Source organism: Heliangelus exortis, chromosome 2, assembly GCF_036169615.1.
Source record: "Heliangelus exortis chromosome 2, bHelExo1.hap1, whole genome shotgun sequence".
Taxonomy (NCBI): domain Eukaryota; kingdom Metazoa; phylum Chordata; class Aves; order Apodiformes; family Trochilidae; genus Heliangelus; species Heliangelus exortis.
In genome coordinates, this window is record NC_092423.1 from 19,526,470 (window position 1) to 19,544,067 (window position 17,598).

Below are 17,598 nucleotides of genomic sequence, written 5' to 3' on the forward strand. Positions count from 1 at the left end.
TTAGGGAATATTTCAGTTACTAGAACAACTAATACACTGAGTAAGAATCACCCAGACTTCTGGTACTTGAGCATTTCTCCCCATATGCCTGAAACCTTCTGTGTTTTTTCTTTCCTGATTGAATATACTACTTTCCTTGCAAATCTCAGTTTGCCAAAGATCTTATTGCTTTCACCTGCAGTCTTCTGTACACAATTAACCATTATACTACTTTAGTATTTGGACCTCTGTCATGAACAGCTTCTTCAGTGTTAGCTTCCCTTAGAGCTTCTCTGTTTAAGCCTCTTTTCCCTTCCTCGATATCTGAGGCTTCCTACACTGATAAGGTAATAGTTACTTACTCCGTTCTGCCACATAACAAGCTATGCTCCTTGATGGGGCAGTGGTTTAACATAGGATGGCAATGGGGGTTGAAATGGGGTGGAAAAGGTAGGAAACACATGACTTCTTTGCAACGTTAAAGTTTCTCTCCCACTCCAAGAACACCTCTGCTACATGTATGGTGCTTGTAGGCTGCTCAGCTGTACCTGTCATCTTCACTCCAGAAGGACCACAGCACTGCTGGTGTGGCTGTGAGTTGGTGGTTTTTGGGAACTGATTGATCACAGTCAGCAGGAGATGAGCCCTATACACACAAAGGCTTGGCCCGAATAACTAGTAGCATATTGGGTCATCTTCTGAGTCAGTTCCTGCTTTTGGAAACTTATGTCTAAACTAATGAAAATATTCTGGCCTTCCCATCTGTACTTGATTTTTGTGTTGCTCTTTGGTGAACTGAAACTTGCTATTTGTATGTCTCAGTCCAATATGTGAATCTAAAACTGAGTATCCCCTTTTGTATGGGTAATAAATGAGCTGATAGCTTTCATTTCCTGCATTCTTCATGTGCGTTTTGGCCTAATTCTAGTTTCCCTCAGTGTAAGGTCAGACTGGCATTCTTTTTGCTGGTTAAATGAACACCCTCAGAGTGAAATTCATCAACTTGTCATCTCCTTCCTAATGCTATAGAAACCTGGACTTCTCCTTAAGGCTCCTCACTCTTGCATAATTTATTTCTTTCTGTTCCCTAGTAAGTTTTGATTCATATTGCCCATGCCCTTTACTGAGGACTCCATAAATACTGATTTTTACATTTGTGCAGATGCTGGTGTTTATTTTTTCTTACTGCAAGCAGGGACAAGAATGCTTTATCAGCCCACGGTCTCCACTAAGTATTTACCATCTAGAAATCCCATGTTTAAAATCTTTCTCTGTTTTCAAGACTTACCTTTTTTATTTTAGCATGGCTTATTGTCCTACTTTGTTCCATGCTTTTCCAGTATCGTCTTTGTGTTCTCCTCCTTGCCTCTCCACAGCAGCAAATCTTTCTCAAAGTCTGCTTCCACTGTGTGGATCAGGCTTCCTGACTGTGCTGTTAATGGATTGACAAAGACTAAATGCATAGTCTGTGGTTTACCTCTGAAAGACAGAGCTTCTTGCTCATTTTCCAGTTTTGCTCTTTCCCAATAGTATAACTTTCTCCCTTAAACTTCATAGAATCATAGAATTGGCTGGGTTGGAAGGGACCTCAGAGATCATCAAGTCCAACCCTTGATCCACTCCCGCTGTAGTTACCAGACCATGGCACCGAGTGCCACATCCAGTCTCTTTTTAAATATCTCCAGGGACAGAGAATCCACCACTTCCCTGGGCAGCCCATTCCAATGCTTGATCACCCTCTCAGTAAAGAAATTCTTTCTAATGTCCAACCTAAACCTCCCCCGGCACAATTTGAGACCATGCCCTCTTGTTTTGCTGAGAGTTGCCTGGGAAAAGAGACCAACCCCCACCTGGCTACAACCTCCTTTCAGGGAGTTGTAGAGAGTGATGAGGTCTCCCCTGAGCCTCCTCTTCTCCAGGCTGAACAGCCCCAGCTCCCTCAGCCTCTCCTCATAGGATCTGTGCTCGAGTCCCTTCACCAGTCTGGTTGCCCTCCTTTGGACCTGCTCCAGGACCTCGATATCCTTCCTGAACTGAGGGGCCCAGAACTGGACACAGGACTCGAGGTGTGGCCTCACCAGCGATGAGCTTCTTTTCATCTTTTGTATAACATAAATACACCTGCCCCTATGTGATGCACTGTAACTTATTTGGTGAATTAAACTCATGGAATGGTAGAATCATTTTGGCTGGAAAAGAGCTATATAGGATTATCAAGTCCAGGTGTTAACCTAGAACTACCTGTGGCTGATTGCATTGGTTTGCTGATTGACCTAGAGTGCAGAAGTTTGTGAAACTTTATGAAACACATATAGTAGGATACCAGTGTGAAGCTGCTATACAAGTAAGTTTCCATGGGGATAAATTCCAGCAGTTAAGAGGAAAGCCTGATGGGTATGTTGAAACACAAATAGGCTGATTTAAACAATTTGAACTATACTATTTTCATTATTTTGATGATGGAAGAGAGTTCATAAGGTGGAACTTTCTCCTCGTGGCTACATGTAATTCTTTTTGACATGAACTATATAGACATAAAATTTAAAAACTTGTTATATGTGCAACAGCTAGTTTATTCTTTAGCACATTTTAAATCTGTTCCTATTGTGGAGACTTTGAGATATGAACTACAGGTTAAAAAAAAAGAAACTTAGATGTGTTTCATTTTATGGAATGGGTGAATAAATAGGACTGAATCTGGTGTGTTTAGTCTACTGTAGAAAAAAGTTTTCCGATTTACCTAATTTATTTTTATCAATTTTAATTTTTTTTAATTTTAAAATTTTAAAAAATTTGTTTTAAAACCAATTGCTTATAAGTTGACGAATAGAATAAAAGAAGAAAGTCAGTATCTGTACATAATTTCCATTTGTTTCCACTAGAAAGGTGATTTTCTTCTATGCCATTTATATTTTTTTTCCACTAGGAGGCAAACCCAGACCATCATATGGGTTGCTTTGCACTTTAAATGTAAACAGTAATATTTATTTCTAGCAAACATAAGCATTTGACTTTTGGATGAGCAGGACATTTTCTCCAGGAACTTAAACAAGTTATTTTTATCATAATCTTTTTTTCATTTCATCACAATATTTTAAATTCAAATGTAGTAGTAAAAACTCCTGAGTTGGGAGACCTAGGATATAGTTTCTTTTCTGCTGTTTCTCCCATAATTATTTTAAATGGTGTTCACCTTTCCAGACCTTCTGGATTTTGTTTATGAACACATTCTTGGATACTTTTTTGTTTTGGTATGAATACAAGAAATCATTTAAGCAAAACAGGGGCTTCTATCATTTCACCCTGGGCACAGCAGAACAAATTCATCACAAAAAAAATGCAGTGCCTTGAAGTCATGTATACAGAAATATAAGTACATCTTACAAAGAGAAAAATGTAGCATACTAACTGCTGAGTGATTAAATCAGGTGCAAAACTGCAGGACAGATAAGAGTGATGTACAGTGCATATTCCATCAGAAGCACCCCATGAGGAGAGAGGGGAGTGCTTTTGTCAGACTGAACCTAATGCAGAAGCTTGACAGGGAAAGAGATCCTAATGCTTTTCTCAAGTTCAGACATCACTATTTTTGAAGAGATAGATAAATTAAAATTACATTACTCATTCTGAATGGACTATTTTGATTTGTAGCTATTTGCTTTTCTTTATGTTTTTTGCAGAATATTCCATCATACCCCACAGTGGTTGAGTGAGATAAGTGATGTGTTTGCCCATCTTCATCAAAAGAGTGTGACTGAATGAGTTCAGAAGGCTTCTCCAGGTTCCCAAACAAAGCATATTTGCTTTGTGAGTTAGCATAAAGTTATGTGTTGGTGTCTTAACCTTGTGTCCTTCAATGGGATTTTGCTGATAGCTTTAAGGTCATGGTCATTGCAAGCTGTGAGGGGAATGATGGTGCAAGAGCAGATCCTACTGAGGCTGTAGTTTTCCTTCCTTTTCCCCTTCCATAGGTGCAAACAAAAGTGCCTATCAGAACAGTGCTCCTGAGCCTGAAGAAGAGACCTGTGAGGCCTGGCTGAGAAGAAGATTTTGTTGTTAAAGTAAATGTGTTTAATAGAAACGTGACAGGGGATCCAATTGAAAATCTGCCAACTGTTCAGGCATAAGTAGTTCAGCCATGAGATTGATATTCTTCACTCCTGCTGTCTTCAAAGTTCACCATTTTTAGGTCTGAATTTTTGAAGCAAAGGAATAAATGGCTCCAGGAACAAATTCCTTTTCTAGCTGCTCTGTTTCTCCAACAGGTTAAATTTGGGAGGAACCCACCAAGACAAAACTGCTAAGGAGCATGGCTAAGACAGGATTTGTTTGTTGCTGTGGAAGCAATCAGATCTCAAATTCTCCTCCCTATTAACAGCCTTTATCTTAATTTTCCTAGGTCAAGTACAGAGAGGATTATGAAAAATCTAAAGGCAAGTCAATGCTGGAGTTTGTGGATACACCTATGTATCAAGTTTCAAAGGAGGCTCAAAAGATGCAAAGTGAGGTTGGTAAAAATGTGTGCTTTTGCTAGCAAAATTTAAATCAAAAGAGAAGCTAACTAACATTTTGTTTTCAGGTTAAGGGAATGTATGAAGCAGATCACAGAGGTTTTATAAATCAAGGATATGGTTGAATTAGTACTGAGTAGTTCTCTTTGCTAGCTCAGTTTTTCCTTGAAATTTGTTTTTTCTCAAAAGGCCATTGTTGCTAATGGTAGACAGAGATTGTATGTAGCAACATTTAATTGAGAAGAAGCTCAAGAGATCATCTAGATCAGAGATTATGAATGTGTTTACCTTTTTCCTTTAATTCCAACTTTAATAAGGGAGAATTCTCAGGTGGGAGTGAGTGAAGATGCAAAGCCCAGTCCAAACCTGTGCCTTAAGTGAAAGCTTCTCCTGCCCATTCAGGTTGGGGAGCTCAGAAGGGTTTTGGCTGTTCCCAGGCTCCAGAACAGCACCAACTATCCTATGTCAGGCCACATTTTTCTAAAAACTTTTTTAAAAACTTCCAGTGGTGGATGTTTCATGACTTACCAGGCAATGTAGTCCAGTGCTTTACTGTCCATCCTGAGAGAGTATTTTCCTGTGTCTCTCCTGCTGCAGTTTGATTCCATTATTTTTCTTGTGTGTCATGGAAAATAGGTGATCTCATCCTCTTGGTAGAAACTTCTGTGTATTTAAAACCACGTGTGCCATTTGCTTTCTCATTTTTCTTCCATTTTTCTTCTGTGTTTCTTTCACAGATCAGGTTAAACATTGTCCTTTGAGATATAATGCATGTGTATTTTTGTCTAAATTGTGTGTGTCTTGCATAGATAATTCAGGTAATGAAATAAACAGTGAAGTTCTTTATTGGTGTGATGTCTGATTTATGGCATAGCTCATTTCTGGGTCTGTTTACAGTGTCCTATATAAAATATTTTTGGAAATGCACATGCATGTACCAATAATCATTGCTTTTGCTTCAACAGAAAATGTATCGCAAAGATTTTGAAGAAGAGATCAAGGGACGACCCTCAATGGATCTAGACAAGACTCCAGAGTTCTTGCATATAAAAGAAGTCACTAACCTTTTGAAAGAGGTAGAAAATACTTATTTCTTTTTTTCTGTTGTTATAAATGAACAATAAGCAGCACCACTGCAATTTAATGAGTGCTGACCAACTTGCAGTTAACTTTGTAGCTAAATACAAAAGTGACTTAAGACATAAAAATTGTGGCATGCCATTTTATATTCTGAATTGCCCTCTAGTAAGAGGTAATGCCAGTTACAGTTTCCTTATGAGCATAAGCACACAATAGATCTCAGCCCAACTGAACCAGAAAAAACAATTAAATGAACAAATCAGATGACTCTATAGAAAATTGATCTTTGGCAGGATGTTCCCTCTGAGGGCCTCAGTTTTGGAATTTGTTCCTCTCCTATGTCCAAATAGCCTGAATTTGGTGACCTTCCAGTCATGCTGCAAAAGACATCTGTTTGATAGGGTTTTGGAGAGGGCCTGGAGATGATTTCTATGTTGGTTTCCAGATGGCAGTTTTTTCTTTTGAGTAAGTATTCCAGATCTGTGCTACTCTCTTGTGGTTATATGGATACCTTGAGCTGTGTATAGTCACTTTTAACTAATTTAATTGAAATAATTATCTATCATATTTGTTATGGATGAAAATAAATAACGACAGAATTCCCTAATTACCTTCTTTGAGGATGTATTATTAGAAAGTGCAGGTTTTCTGTATGCCCAGTGGTTCTTTTAAGATTTTTCCTATATTCTGCAATAGTATGTGGCATTATAAATTAAATAAATTTTTGTGCATAACTGAGAATCCTTCTATCTTTAGTCTTTTTATATTGTTATTAGAATCTATTTTGATGCTAGTTTTAAAGTATTGGTTGGTTCTGTAGATTACACTTACTATTTGACCAAATTTAGAAGTGAATGTATTGGTAAACTTCATATGTTAGCTCTGCTTATATATCAGGTCTGCTGGATATTCTCCATTTGAATTTGGGAACCAACAGGACCTTGCTTATATTGTTGTATTAATAATAGCTGGTTTTGCTGTGGACCAAATGAACAAATTGTTGAGGAGGCTAGAATTAAAATCCCTCGGACCTTGTTCCTTTCCTAGTCCTTAAAACAACTTATCCCAGTCTATTGTAGATTTCATATGGGTCAGGAAAACATTTTATTTTCAGATATTTCTTTGTTATTAATCATCTAATAATTAATTTATTCCAGTAAGCTTGAATGTTGGGTTCACAAGTTTCAAGCAAGATCTATCTTGTGCAGTACTGGTGTGTGTGTACATGTCTCATGTGTGTCTGCTGACTGGGAGAAAATTCAATTGCTTGCAGTTCATTCAGTTAATCCTCCTGCATGCTGAATTTTCACAGAAGTGGTTAGTGCATGCAGAGTTGTAGATAGGGCACAAATGTTCATGCTTGACACTTGCACTGCCCTCCAAAGTACTACAAGCATTAAGATGTTCCCTAATTCCGACCTTCTCAAGTTTATGACTCATTACTTAGAGAGTAAACCACGCTTCTGAGCCAGAGGGGAAGAATATGAGAAAAGGGAAGTAGTATTTTAATTCACAACTGCATGAATTTCCTGATTTTATATCCAGATCCAAGGAACTAAGTCCAAGCCTAAAGGTTACATATTATTATCCTCCAAGTTTCAGCAAAATCCTGTATTTCTTCATAGTCAAGGATGTAGCTCAGTAGTTTTACATGAAAGTTCATAATAAAGTTTAGATAGATGCTACATGAAACAAGGAGAACCTGGAGATGAAAAAATTAATGTTCAATTATTTTATTTTTAAGTGTTAGCTTTGTTCCAGCTTATTCTGTTGCCACTGAAGAGAATTCTGCAAATATTTCTCATTTTGTAGCAGTAAGAACTTTTTTCTGGGATCACATTCAAAACTCCTTCAAAAGGGATAGCTGAATTTAATACTTCCAAATTAATACAAATTGTTTTGTGCTTGTTGCAGGATGAGCCTCTGATAATAAAGAGAAGCTTCTTTAAAACTACCCGGTTTTCTTTTGTTTAAATAAAGAGCTTCTACAGTGACAAAGGTGCTCACTGCACTTATGAAATTTAATATGTGATTAGGAGCATTCATCCTTGTCTATATAAATCCCTCTGAAAAATACCTTCCAGTTTTTTCCTAAGAAAGCCTAACCCAAACCTGGAGATGGGAAGAGCAATTAAAAACCCTTACAAAACTCGAGCATTTTGGATGTCAGTAGTTTCACATCAGGTCTCTAGGAACTGTGAAAAGGAAAAAGAACCAAATGTCCACGGGCAGGTACTAATGTACTTTTAATTTTCTGCTGAACATTTCAGCACATATGAGGCCTCAGCTGTTAAGTGTTGATAGATTATATCAGAGTAGTGTCTGAGAGGCACAGAAATTATATGTTAGGAGTACTGCTTTTACATTATAATTTATTAAGCAATCATTTTAACAGGTCCGAGTATAGTGTTCAGGGCATTCATCCTAATTGTGATGCCATTACTGGAACAGAGGTAAAGCCAACATCACAGCATATATTGGTCTGTAAAAGCAAATGGTACTGCAGTTAAAATGTCTGTAGAGAGTCAGCTGAGGCCCTTAAAAAATGTGCTAGGAGAGGGCTGTTTTTCAAGAGCACAAATAAATGATTTGGAAAGAGGAAAATACATGACTACGTTAGAACCTTTCAGTTCCTCGGTATTGTACCTTTTGGTTTCATAATTTCCAACTCTATTTTAATTCAGAAAACTGTGATTTGGCAAATTTCAAAGAGACCCTTCAGACATTTAATAAGTGGCATTTCTTTTTGGGATCTTGCTCATAATATTAAGTAGAGAAATCTCTCTTTTTTTTTAAATCCTTAGAAGGAGTATAGAAAAGATTTGGAAGAATGGATGAAAGGAAAAGGAATGACAGTGTTTGAAGACACACCAGATTTGATTAGAGTGAAAAATGCAGCTCAGATACTAAATGAGGTATGTTGTGCTAATCAGATTTTTTTGGTGTCACAGAAAGCTCACTCTTTATGTTTTATTTGACTGAAAATATTCCAGATTTTAAAAAATTTAATCTACAATGAAATATGTTTTTTTAACTGATCAGACCATTGAGTTGAAAGATATTTTTCTTCTTTTTTTCTAATGTGCAAACTAAATAAGAATTAACAAACAAGAAGAGTTTGAAGAAATTTCTTAAGTTTATGTGTTTTGAAACAAATGCCTTTTTTTCACAAGGGGAGATAAAAAGAATAGAAGAGTGATGACTACTATAGTAGCAGAAATAGCACTGCCTAAGAATCTTCAAATTTTCTATTTGAAAAAGATACAACTGCTGTATGCAATAATTCAGTATTACATTTTAATATCATTTGCTGATGTATAAGAAATATATCCTTGCTTGGATAAGATGAGGATGAAATATTAATTTCTTTCCTGGTTATTGGTTATTTATAATTTATGTTGAGAGGAAAAAGCAGCAATCATGGATGAATACTGCCACTTTTCTAATGGCTGTGGTTCAAGAAAGTCCTATTAAATGAATAAATTACAACTTCCTGCTCTGAAAGTTCAGGGGAAAAAATTCTGTGTGGTATTAAATTTCAAACATTTAGTTTGTTCATAAATAAAATATTTTCTTAAAAGTAAAATGTGTTTCAGTTAGACTGGCACAAAGAACCAGGGTATTATGCTAGCTTCTGCAGAGCTAAACTTCTCCTTTATTTCAGAGAATAATTGTAGCAAGGTGTATGAACTGATTTCTCCACAGCCTGTGCCAAATTAAAAATGCAGTGGTAGTGTGTTATACAGGCAGTAAATATCTCAAGCTTTCCTCCTGTAGTTTATTATGTGTTTTCCTGACAAAAGCTTGCCAAGACTCTTAATCTGAGATTTTTGATTGACTCTAGATCTTGAATTGGATCTCTTGTGCAAATATCTACCTGTAACTCTGATTATTGTGAATATAACGTATAAAGTTTTATCTTCACAGAGACAATACAAGAAAGACCTGGAAACTGAAATTAAAGGGAGGGGCATGGAAGTTGGTCCAGATACTCCTGAGATAAAACGAGCCAGAAAGGCTTCTGAAATTGCAAGCATGGTCAGTACTGTACTGTGTGCAAGGTTTCCCTTTGACAGAATGCAACCAATTATTGAGGAGAATTCAAGGTGGTGACAAATCTAGGCAATAGTAATACCACAAATGTCACCAAATACCTAAACCATTTAGCTGCATAGAATCTGAAAGCTGCATAATCAGCATATGGGGAAAAGCTAAGAATTCCCAGAACTTTGGCTTTTCTGTCATCTTTTGCCAGCGATGCTGGTTCCTCAAGAACCAGGCACGGGCTGGGCTGTGTTCAGTAAATGCAGCCCTTACTGCTTTGAGGTTTAAATAGGTGGTGGTGGTTGTTAAGTTAGAGCCAAATGGTAGAGTTAGAGAGAGGCAAAAGCCTTCTGAGTCCAGCCTTGCGACTCACAGCTGGGAGAGGTTTCACCTCCATGTGTCTGAGTGTAGCTGCCAAAGCTACTGAGAGAGGTGGATGTGAAAGGTGACATCAGATTTGAAATAAGCAGGCTGCTAAATGAATTTTTAACTGGTCAGCAGCTACAGCATAGGTGTTTCATAGATAGATCCTACAAACTAACGCTGCTGAATCAAAGGTTAAAATGCTATTCAGTGGAGTTGCACGTAAAAGTAGAAACAGCTTTAAGAATTTGGCTTTCAGACAGGTGAGTGTTTCTAATGTTATTCCTTTCAGAAAGAATACAAGAAAGATTTGGAGAATGAAATTAAAGGAAAGGGAATGGATGTGAGCATAGATACCCTTGATATACAACGAGCAAAAAAGGCTTCTGAAATTGTAAGTCAGGTAAGTACTGAATGAATCTCTTGAATTGCTTTGGAAGCAAACCACAAAGAAATGTTGAAAACACAATATCTTCGTGAGTATCTTTAGGCTCTAAGGATTAAACAGTGCACAATAAAACAATAAAAGAAATTGAAGGATTTCTTTTAAGGTCTGACCAGTGATATCAGAATAGCTTTGAAGACTGTATGTAAAAAAGCTGCTGAATTAAGGTTTTTTCCCCTTCTTTTTTCTTCAGAAAGAATATAAAAAGGGTCTGGGGACTGAAATTATAGGAAAAGGGATGCAAGTTGGCCCATATATTCCTGAAATACAGTGGGTCAAAAGGGCTTCAGAACTAGCAAGCCAGGTATGCATAGTTCACAGGCCAAATGTTTTAGTTCTGTCTAACAATGAGATCTTGAGTTTCTTGCTGAAAATAACTGTCCTCTAGTTTTGTAGAGGCGTTCGTACCCATATGAAATTTCTTTGTTGTAAGAAATTACAACTGACTGATCAACTGACTGATTATTTTATATATATTTAGGCCTGTCATGGCCATGTAAAATGAGGCCTGTTTTAGGCCATGTAAAATGAGTTTGTTTACATCTACTTGCAGGTCTTTTTACATGATCTAATGAGATAATGAAGGGAAAATATGTTTTATATTTATTTTCAGTGTGGTGGACAGTTTCAGGTGTCCCACAAAGACAATGATAACCATTTCTTGCAGGAGAGAGGTTGAAATAAATATTGTACAAGGATGTTGAAGCTTGTCAACAACAAGCAGCTTTTGTTGCAGTTTGGATGTTTTGAGCCCAAGAAAGCAAGAAATAGGTATTTTTAAATTGTTTTTCAGAAAATGTACAAAGATGAAGCTGAGAAGATGCTCTGTAATTATTCTGCTGTTCCAGATACTCCTGAGATGGAGAGGATAAGAAGTACTCAGAAAAACATCAGTTCAGTGAGTAATAGTGCTTCTCTTTTCTTTAAACTTTTCAGGTATTTTTCAGTTTAAATAGGTTCTCTTATGCTACAGCATGAAATAGGGAACTTATGACTAAAGGTCCTTTGAACGATTTGCATAATTTTCCTAGCAAAAACTGTTTCACTCATTTCTTTCATTCAAAAATTTCCAAGCTTTTTTAGGTGTGACAGTGTAATTTTGAATTGCTAAACCACTTATACCACCTTGCCAAACCACAGTTATTTTTAAATGAAGATTTTTCTTTTTTAATTTTTCCATCAAGCCCCAGGAAGTACTTTATTTAAAGGGACAAAACAATATTAGGCTTGTTACTGTGCATATAAGATTTTTCATCTGTTTCCTATCATATGTACAGAACATGAAGATTTGAGTATAAAATTAGAATAGATTTCATAAATGTATGTCTAATGATTTTATGCTATACTGGATATATTTTTTTAATTTTATGCCAGATTTAAGTTTCTGTTTATAACTAAATATAAATTATAAGCTTAGATTTCTAAAATTGCTCAGTTTGTGATGCATTCAGTTCCATTTCCTTTTTGGGCTCATTAATTCTGCTGTTTGTAATTTTAGCTTTGCTTGTAATATAAAAGAGGAGGAGTAGTAACTATAGCCTTCAGAACCAAAGGCCATCCCATTAGTGTCTGATTTTTTTATGGCAGATTAAGTAATACTACTAATGCAAATAATTGGAGAGAAAGGAATATGTTAAATAAATAATTTAGTATTATTTGACTCTGATGTGGTTCTTTAGCTTAGGGATATTCTCAACTTTTTCAGTACCTCATGAGTTCAAGGTAAATTAGTTTTCCTCAGAGGTGTTTACCTGCAGGTATCCCCTATCACTGTGGCTTCAGTGGGCAAGCAGGAGCCTGCAGGGAGAGAAGAGAGGAAAAGGAGAAGGCATTGGTCTCTCCTCTAACATCTCCCAGCCATTACCTACTCCTTTTCTTCCTTTAGGTGAGAGCAGGTGAAAGCTACACCTTTCTAGTAGGAGCTGTCAACAGTCTCACTGCCCACCATTTTGTTATTTGTAATCTTTTGGTTTTGAAAGGTCTTTTTTGCTTTTGACAGTGAGTGGCATCATAGCTCACATCACTGGCATCCTAACATACTCCACCAAAACTCTGTGTAAAGTAGGCCAGTCTGAGCTTTATGTGCAAAGGCTGACAGTTGCCCTTTGATAGTATCCTGCATAATATGGGACTATTTCTTTTTAAGGTGATTTGTATTTGCTTTATTTTGTGATCATCCTTTTTCTGATTTCTGAACTGGCTCCTCCAAATGTAGGAAAGCAGTTTATAGCTGTGATTGAATGCTCGTTTTTTGTTTCTTTACATTTTGGCCTTTCAGCTTTCTGTGCAATTACAAAAGTAAGTTACTTTTTAGATGTAGCTGGGAGCAGGCCCAATATAAAAAAATAATGACCCCTAATTGGCTTCTGATTTCTGGATTTCTGCTTGAGAATTTTTTTACCCGAAGGCATAAAAAAAGTGTCCCGCTCTGCGGGTAAGATCAGTGCTGCTTTTAGCTCCCTGACTTACTTGGCAGGTGATTTACAATAGAATATTTACTGCACAGTCATCACTTTCATAGAAAAAGTCCCAGCTCAGACTTTTTCCACCACTCCCTCCTTGGTAGAGGAGAAAAGCATATTTGAGTTCAGTCCACTGTGTAAATCTTCCTACCTTGTACCGAGATGTTGGTGCAGAAGAATTTTCAAGTTCTTCCTCATAAACTGTTTCTGTTCTCAGACGGTAAAATGAAACTCTAAATTGTAAAAGGTTTTATGAATATTTTAAAAATTAGTTTTGGACCTGAATAATTCACTCTCCTCTTTAATATCTGGTAATCCTGTTCACCCTAGGTTACAGAGAACTTTAAGGAAGTAGGAGAAACAGATGAAGAATGATGTTTTAACATGTAGGGTTTGTTGATAGGAAAAAAAAGTTAAATAAATTTTGGTTTAAGAAGAATACTAAATAGTAAAGATTTATTTCATTAACTCCAGAATCAGACTTCATTTTAGACTACCAGCCTGGAAATACTTACTGCAGTGGCAACAGCTTTGGCACCAAATACTGAAATTCAAATAAAACTTCTTTAGGAGTCTTGGAGCACAAACTGGTGTTCCATGATTATTTAAATTGTAGCCACATCTGGGATTAGTAGAGCAGTTATTTACTATCTCTTTCTGTAACTTTGAATGATTGTTTCTACTGATTTGCTTTGGTTTTTTTTTGTTTTTTTTTTTTTTTTTTCCTTTACTGAAACAATTGAAATACAGATGAGAATTTTATGAACAGCATGTGTGCCTTTTCAGAAGTGAGATTTGTTTTTAGATGCAGTCCTCAGCTTTCTGGCTTGAACCCAGAAATCAAAAAGTTGCATGACTTGGATTCTAACTCTGGCTATTCTGGTTATTTTGTTATGAATATGCCAATTTTCTAGTTTGTTAGATTAGAAATAATGTCTGTTCACTTCTCAGTGTATTTTAAGATCTGTAGGCTAAAAAGCTATCTTGAATGTACATACATATCCAATTACATTGAAAGGACTGAAATTATTCAAGTGTATAGTTGTTTTTGTAAACTTTTACATATGATTATCTAAATTTTAATATTTTCAAAGTTAAAACTATCACTACGAATGCTTGCAATTGTTTGAGGTCCGTCTAAATGGTGATAATTATCTCTTACAGTTGAAAACAAACAGAATGCTATTATAGTTCTTGATAATTGGTCTGATTTATAAAAAATTAAAGTATTTTCTTTCTTAGCAAGATTATAGTCAGACCAATTTGGAACTTGGAAAATTGCCCAACCTTTTTATGAGAACTTGTACTTGCATTGCTAACACTCTCATAATTACTTTTTCTTTTGGGGAAATGAAGGTGTTTTATAAGAAGGAAGTAGGAGCTGGCACAGCTGTAAAAGAGACTCCAGAGATTGAAAGAGTAAAGAAAAATCAACAGAATATTAGTTCAGTAAGTGTTTTTAACATTAATTATTCTTATGCGAGTAAAAGGTGGCCAGTTTTTTTTTGTTTGCTAAAAACTCTACTTTTTCATACCATACATCTCATTCAAATGCTACTCCACTGGATTTTTTTTTTATGAGTCCATTCTAGTGTACTTGTGTCCACTTTTAAGTGGAAGCATCCTGAAAAGCAGCGAAAAATTTTGAACTAAATACTTGAGGAAAGAATTTTATTGTTCAAGAGTTAAAAACATGAAACGTGTGTATCCTGATATGAAAGACTGAACAGCAGTTGGCAATTTAGAAATATAACATCTAACAGTGAAGAAAATTTGCAAAGTTCCTGTGGAGTCTGTATGTATTGTATAGGGCTTGGTACCCTTTGCACTGAAGGTGGTGAGACTGGAACAGGTTGCTCAGGGAAGTTCTGGATGCCCCATCCCTGGAAGTGTTCAAGGCCAGGCTGGATGGGGCCTTGAGCAACCTGGTCTAGTGGGAGGTGTCCCTGCCCATGCAGGGGGGTTGGAACTGGGTGATCTTTAAGGTCCCTTCCAATCCAAACTATTCTATGAGTCTGTGATGCTAAAAGGAAAATAAATGTCCAGACTTGAGCTATGTGGAAATGTGGAGGATTTGTTTCTCTTTACATGCTGATGACAAGTTGATCTGTGGATCTCATGAGAATAATTCTGAATTTATGTTGTTTATCTGTGGATTCCTAATGTCTTTGGCACTTCAATGGGCAACTAAAAATAGAGTATAAAAATAAGGGTTTTCTACAAGTAGAACATGCCTTTATGATAAATACATGACAGAACTTGGAAAAAAGTGGAAAAATGTCTGCCAAGCAAGAAAACATTTGTAGCCACATTAGTCATTTGTTTGGAATTTTTGGTGTGGAGTCCTCTGGAGCCATTTTTATGTTTGTGACATGACTTTTCTGAATATTAAATGCTTTTTAAAAAATAGAATTTGAAAGTAACACGTAGATGTGACACTTGATTGTGTTTAAATATTATCTGAAAACCAAGTTAGGGATTCTGGACACCTGTTTTACAAGAATTTCCTTGCTTATCAAGAAGGCTTAAATACTGCATTTCCCACCAAAATAAGATCAGGTAGAGAATTTCCATAACATTTCGGAAAGCTTGTATTTTCCTTGATTTTTTTCTCTTCTCCATCCATCACATTTCATCTTGCCATTATGACTCATAATGCAATTTGAAGATTCAGTACAAGCTATCATGTTTTTTAAGTCCTGAAATAGTTTTTCTGGTTGGGAAGCTCCAGATTTCCTTGATTTCAGGGTGGTATTTTTTGTAGGTTTTTTTCATTTTAATTTTTTTATTGTTTAGTGGTATAACCTCATTAGTGGTTTAGTGGTATAAGTTTTAGTGCCTTGCTAGCCTGTGTGTAGATGTAATATTTTACAAAATATATTTTATTACATATAGTGTATTTTGGATTACTTAAGTTTTATTCATAAAAAGTGTAGAATGCAAAATTGTAAATGCAAAAGTGTAAATGCAAAATTTAAAGCAATGTGCAAGGAAGTTTTAAATTATATGCCAGTAAGAGGGAAATTATATTGTGTACTTTACAGGAGGCCCACAGGGTGACTAAATTACACCAATCTTGACTCCATTAGATTTAAATATTTTACACAAATGTTTGAATTTAGCCAGAAGGACTTAGGACAGCTTTAAAACTATTTGCTGGGCTAAATGAAACTCTGGAATATGAAGCACTTCTGCAGTGTAAAAAAAAAAAACCCAGAACACCACACAAAAATAACATTCACTGTACCATCAAATCATACAAAAATGTCCATTTTGCATCATGTTCTGAAAGTGATCAAATTTTTCCAGATGACATGTATTGGAGTCAAAGCTCAGAACAGTCTGTTTTCAAGACCTAAAACACAAGGTGCTGACAGCCATGGTGGTTGAACTCAACTCACCTGTTGGGATGAGCTGGTTTGAAAGAAGGAAGCTCTTAAATAGTTGGAGTCAAGATCTGACAGAACTTAAAAAGCAAACATCAGACCAATGGACTATGACTGAATCTGAACCGGGAAACTACAAATAACTAGGAGTTTTTTAAAAATTCTTGTTTATACTGAGGGACAGGCAGGGCTGGACACAGCACTGGGAAGAAGGCTTTTTGGGAAAAACTTTGTGTTGGTGTGAAATCCATGAGGAAACCTGTGTGAAATGTCAGTCAGCACCACAGAGCTGGGGCCAGGTTAAGCTCAAGCAATGGGTGTTTTGAGGCATTTTAAGCACTAGCAGCACTGCCAATTCTTAAGCTTACCTAATAGTCTCTATTAAAAGACCCTTTTCCCAGTGGTTTAGTACTTCTGCCAGTCTTAAACTGGCAGTCTGAATTGAAATTTTCCATTCCTGGTCTGTGCTTTGGTTTTATTTATTTATTTCTAAATTTCAACCAATGCAGCTTCCAAATGTGAGCTTAGAGAAAAACAAGTTGTTTTGTCTGAGTTAAAAAAAAACTTGGTATTCTCCAGAATTACCATGTCACAGAAGTATCATGTTGAAAGTTATCTACTAAGTGACATTTGGAAAAAAAAGACCAGGATGAGGACTGAAAGTCTAGTGAGTTGCTGAAAGTATCATGACAAATTGGAGAGGCTGAGGGTGAGGCAAGACAAGGAGAGTGATGTGCTGTGTGTGGGTGCTGAAACAGAACCCCAGGATGTTTAGACTCATCACCCCCTTGCTGTCAGCATATCTCTGAGGTACCTTTGGTCAAATATTTTCCCTTTCTTTAATGATGGTGTCCATGGAAGTAACAAACTATGATTGTTCTTATGGGTTTGTGCAATTAATCTAGACAAACCACAGAGAGCTTAAGATGAAGTCATATAAAGAAATGCATATTTGTAGTTTTTTAAATAATAAGAAATTGCCTCCCCAAGAGGTAACTTTAGGGGGTATTATTCAGGTCACTAAATAAATATGCAAAAGCAAGAACCTTTATTCATATCCCCGTGTCTAGACCTGATGAACTAATGCCAAAGTATATGATTTTATACTTTGCCCCAGAGGTGGACATGCCCTGGTTTTCCCTTTAGCAGAATACTGTTCCATGGGAATTCTCATTTGAATGCAAGTGCTGTACAATCTTATGTTTTTCAAAATTATGGAGCCAGATTAGCCATTAGTTGTCTGTGCTCTCTACTAAAAATAGTACTTTTCCTTGCTACAATTCTTTTTTCCTACATCCATAGCAAAATCAGTGAATTAAAGGGTGTGA

At 36.3% G+C, this 17,598-nt stretch overlaps 1 protein-coding gene across 3 annotated transcripts in view; it reads left to right on the plus strand.

Moving 5' to 3' along the window:
* NEBL (nebulette) overlaps positions 1–17,598 on the plus strand; it is a 233,116-nt gene that overhangs the window by 173,532 nt on the left and 41,986 nt on the right. The window contains exons 10-16 of one of the 3 annotated variants that reach the window (XM_071735080.1): positions 4,379–4,486; positions 5,456–5,566; positions 8,375–8,485; positions 9,498–9,608; positions 10,270–10,380; positions 11,216–11,320; positions 14,241–14,333. The exons of the other annotated variants lie outside the window; for them this stretch is intronic. Coding sequence (XP_071591181.1) covers positions 4,379–4,486; positions 5,456–5,566; positions 8,375–8,485; positions 9,498–9,608; positions 10,270–10,380; positions 11,216–11,320; positions 14,241–14,333 — 750 coding nt within the window. The remainder of the gene's footprint in view (positions 1–4,378; positions 4,487–5,455; positions 5,567–8,374; positions 8,486–9,497; positions 9,609–10,269; positions 10,381–11,215; positions 11,321–14,240; positions 14,334–17,598) is intronic. 3 annotated transcript variants of the gene reach the window in all.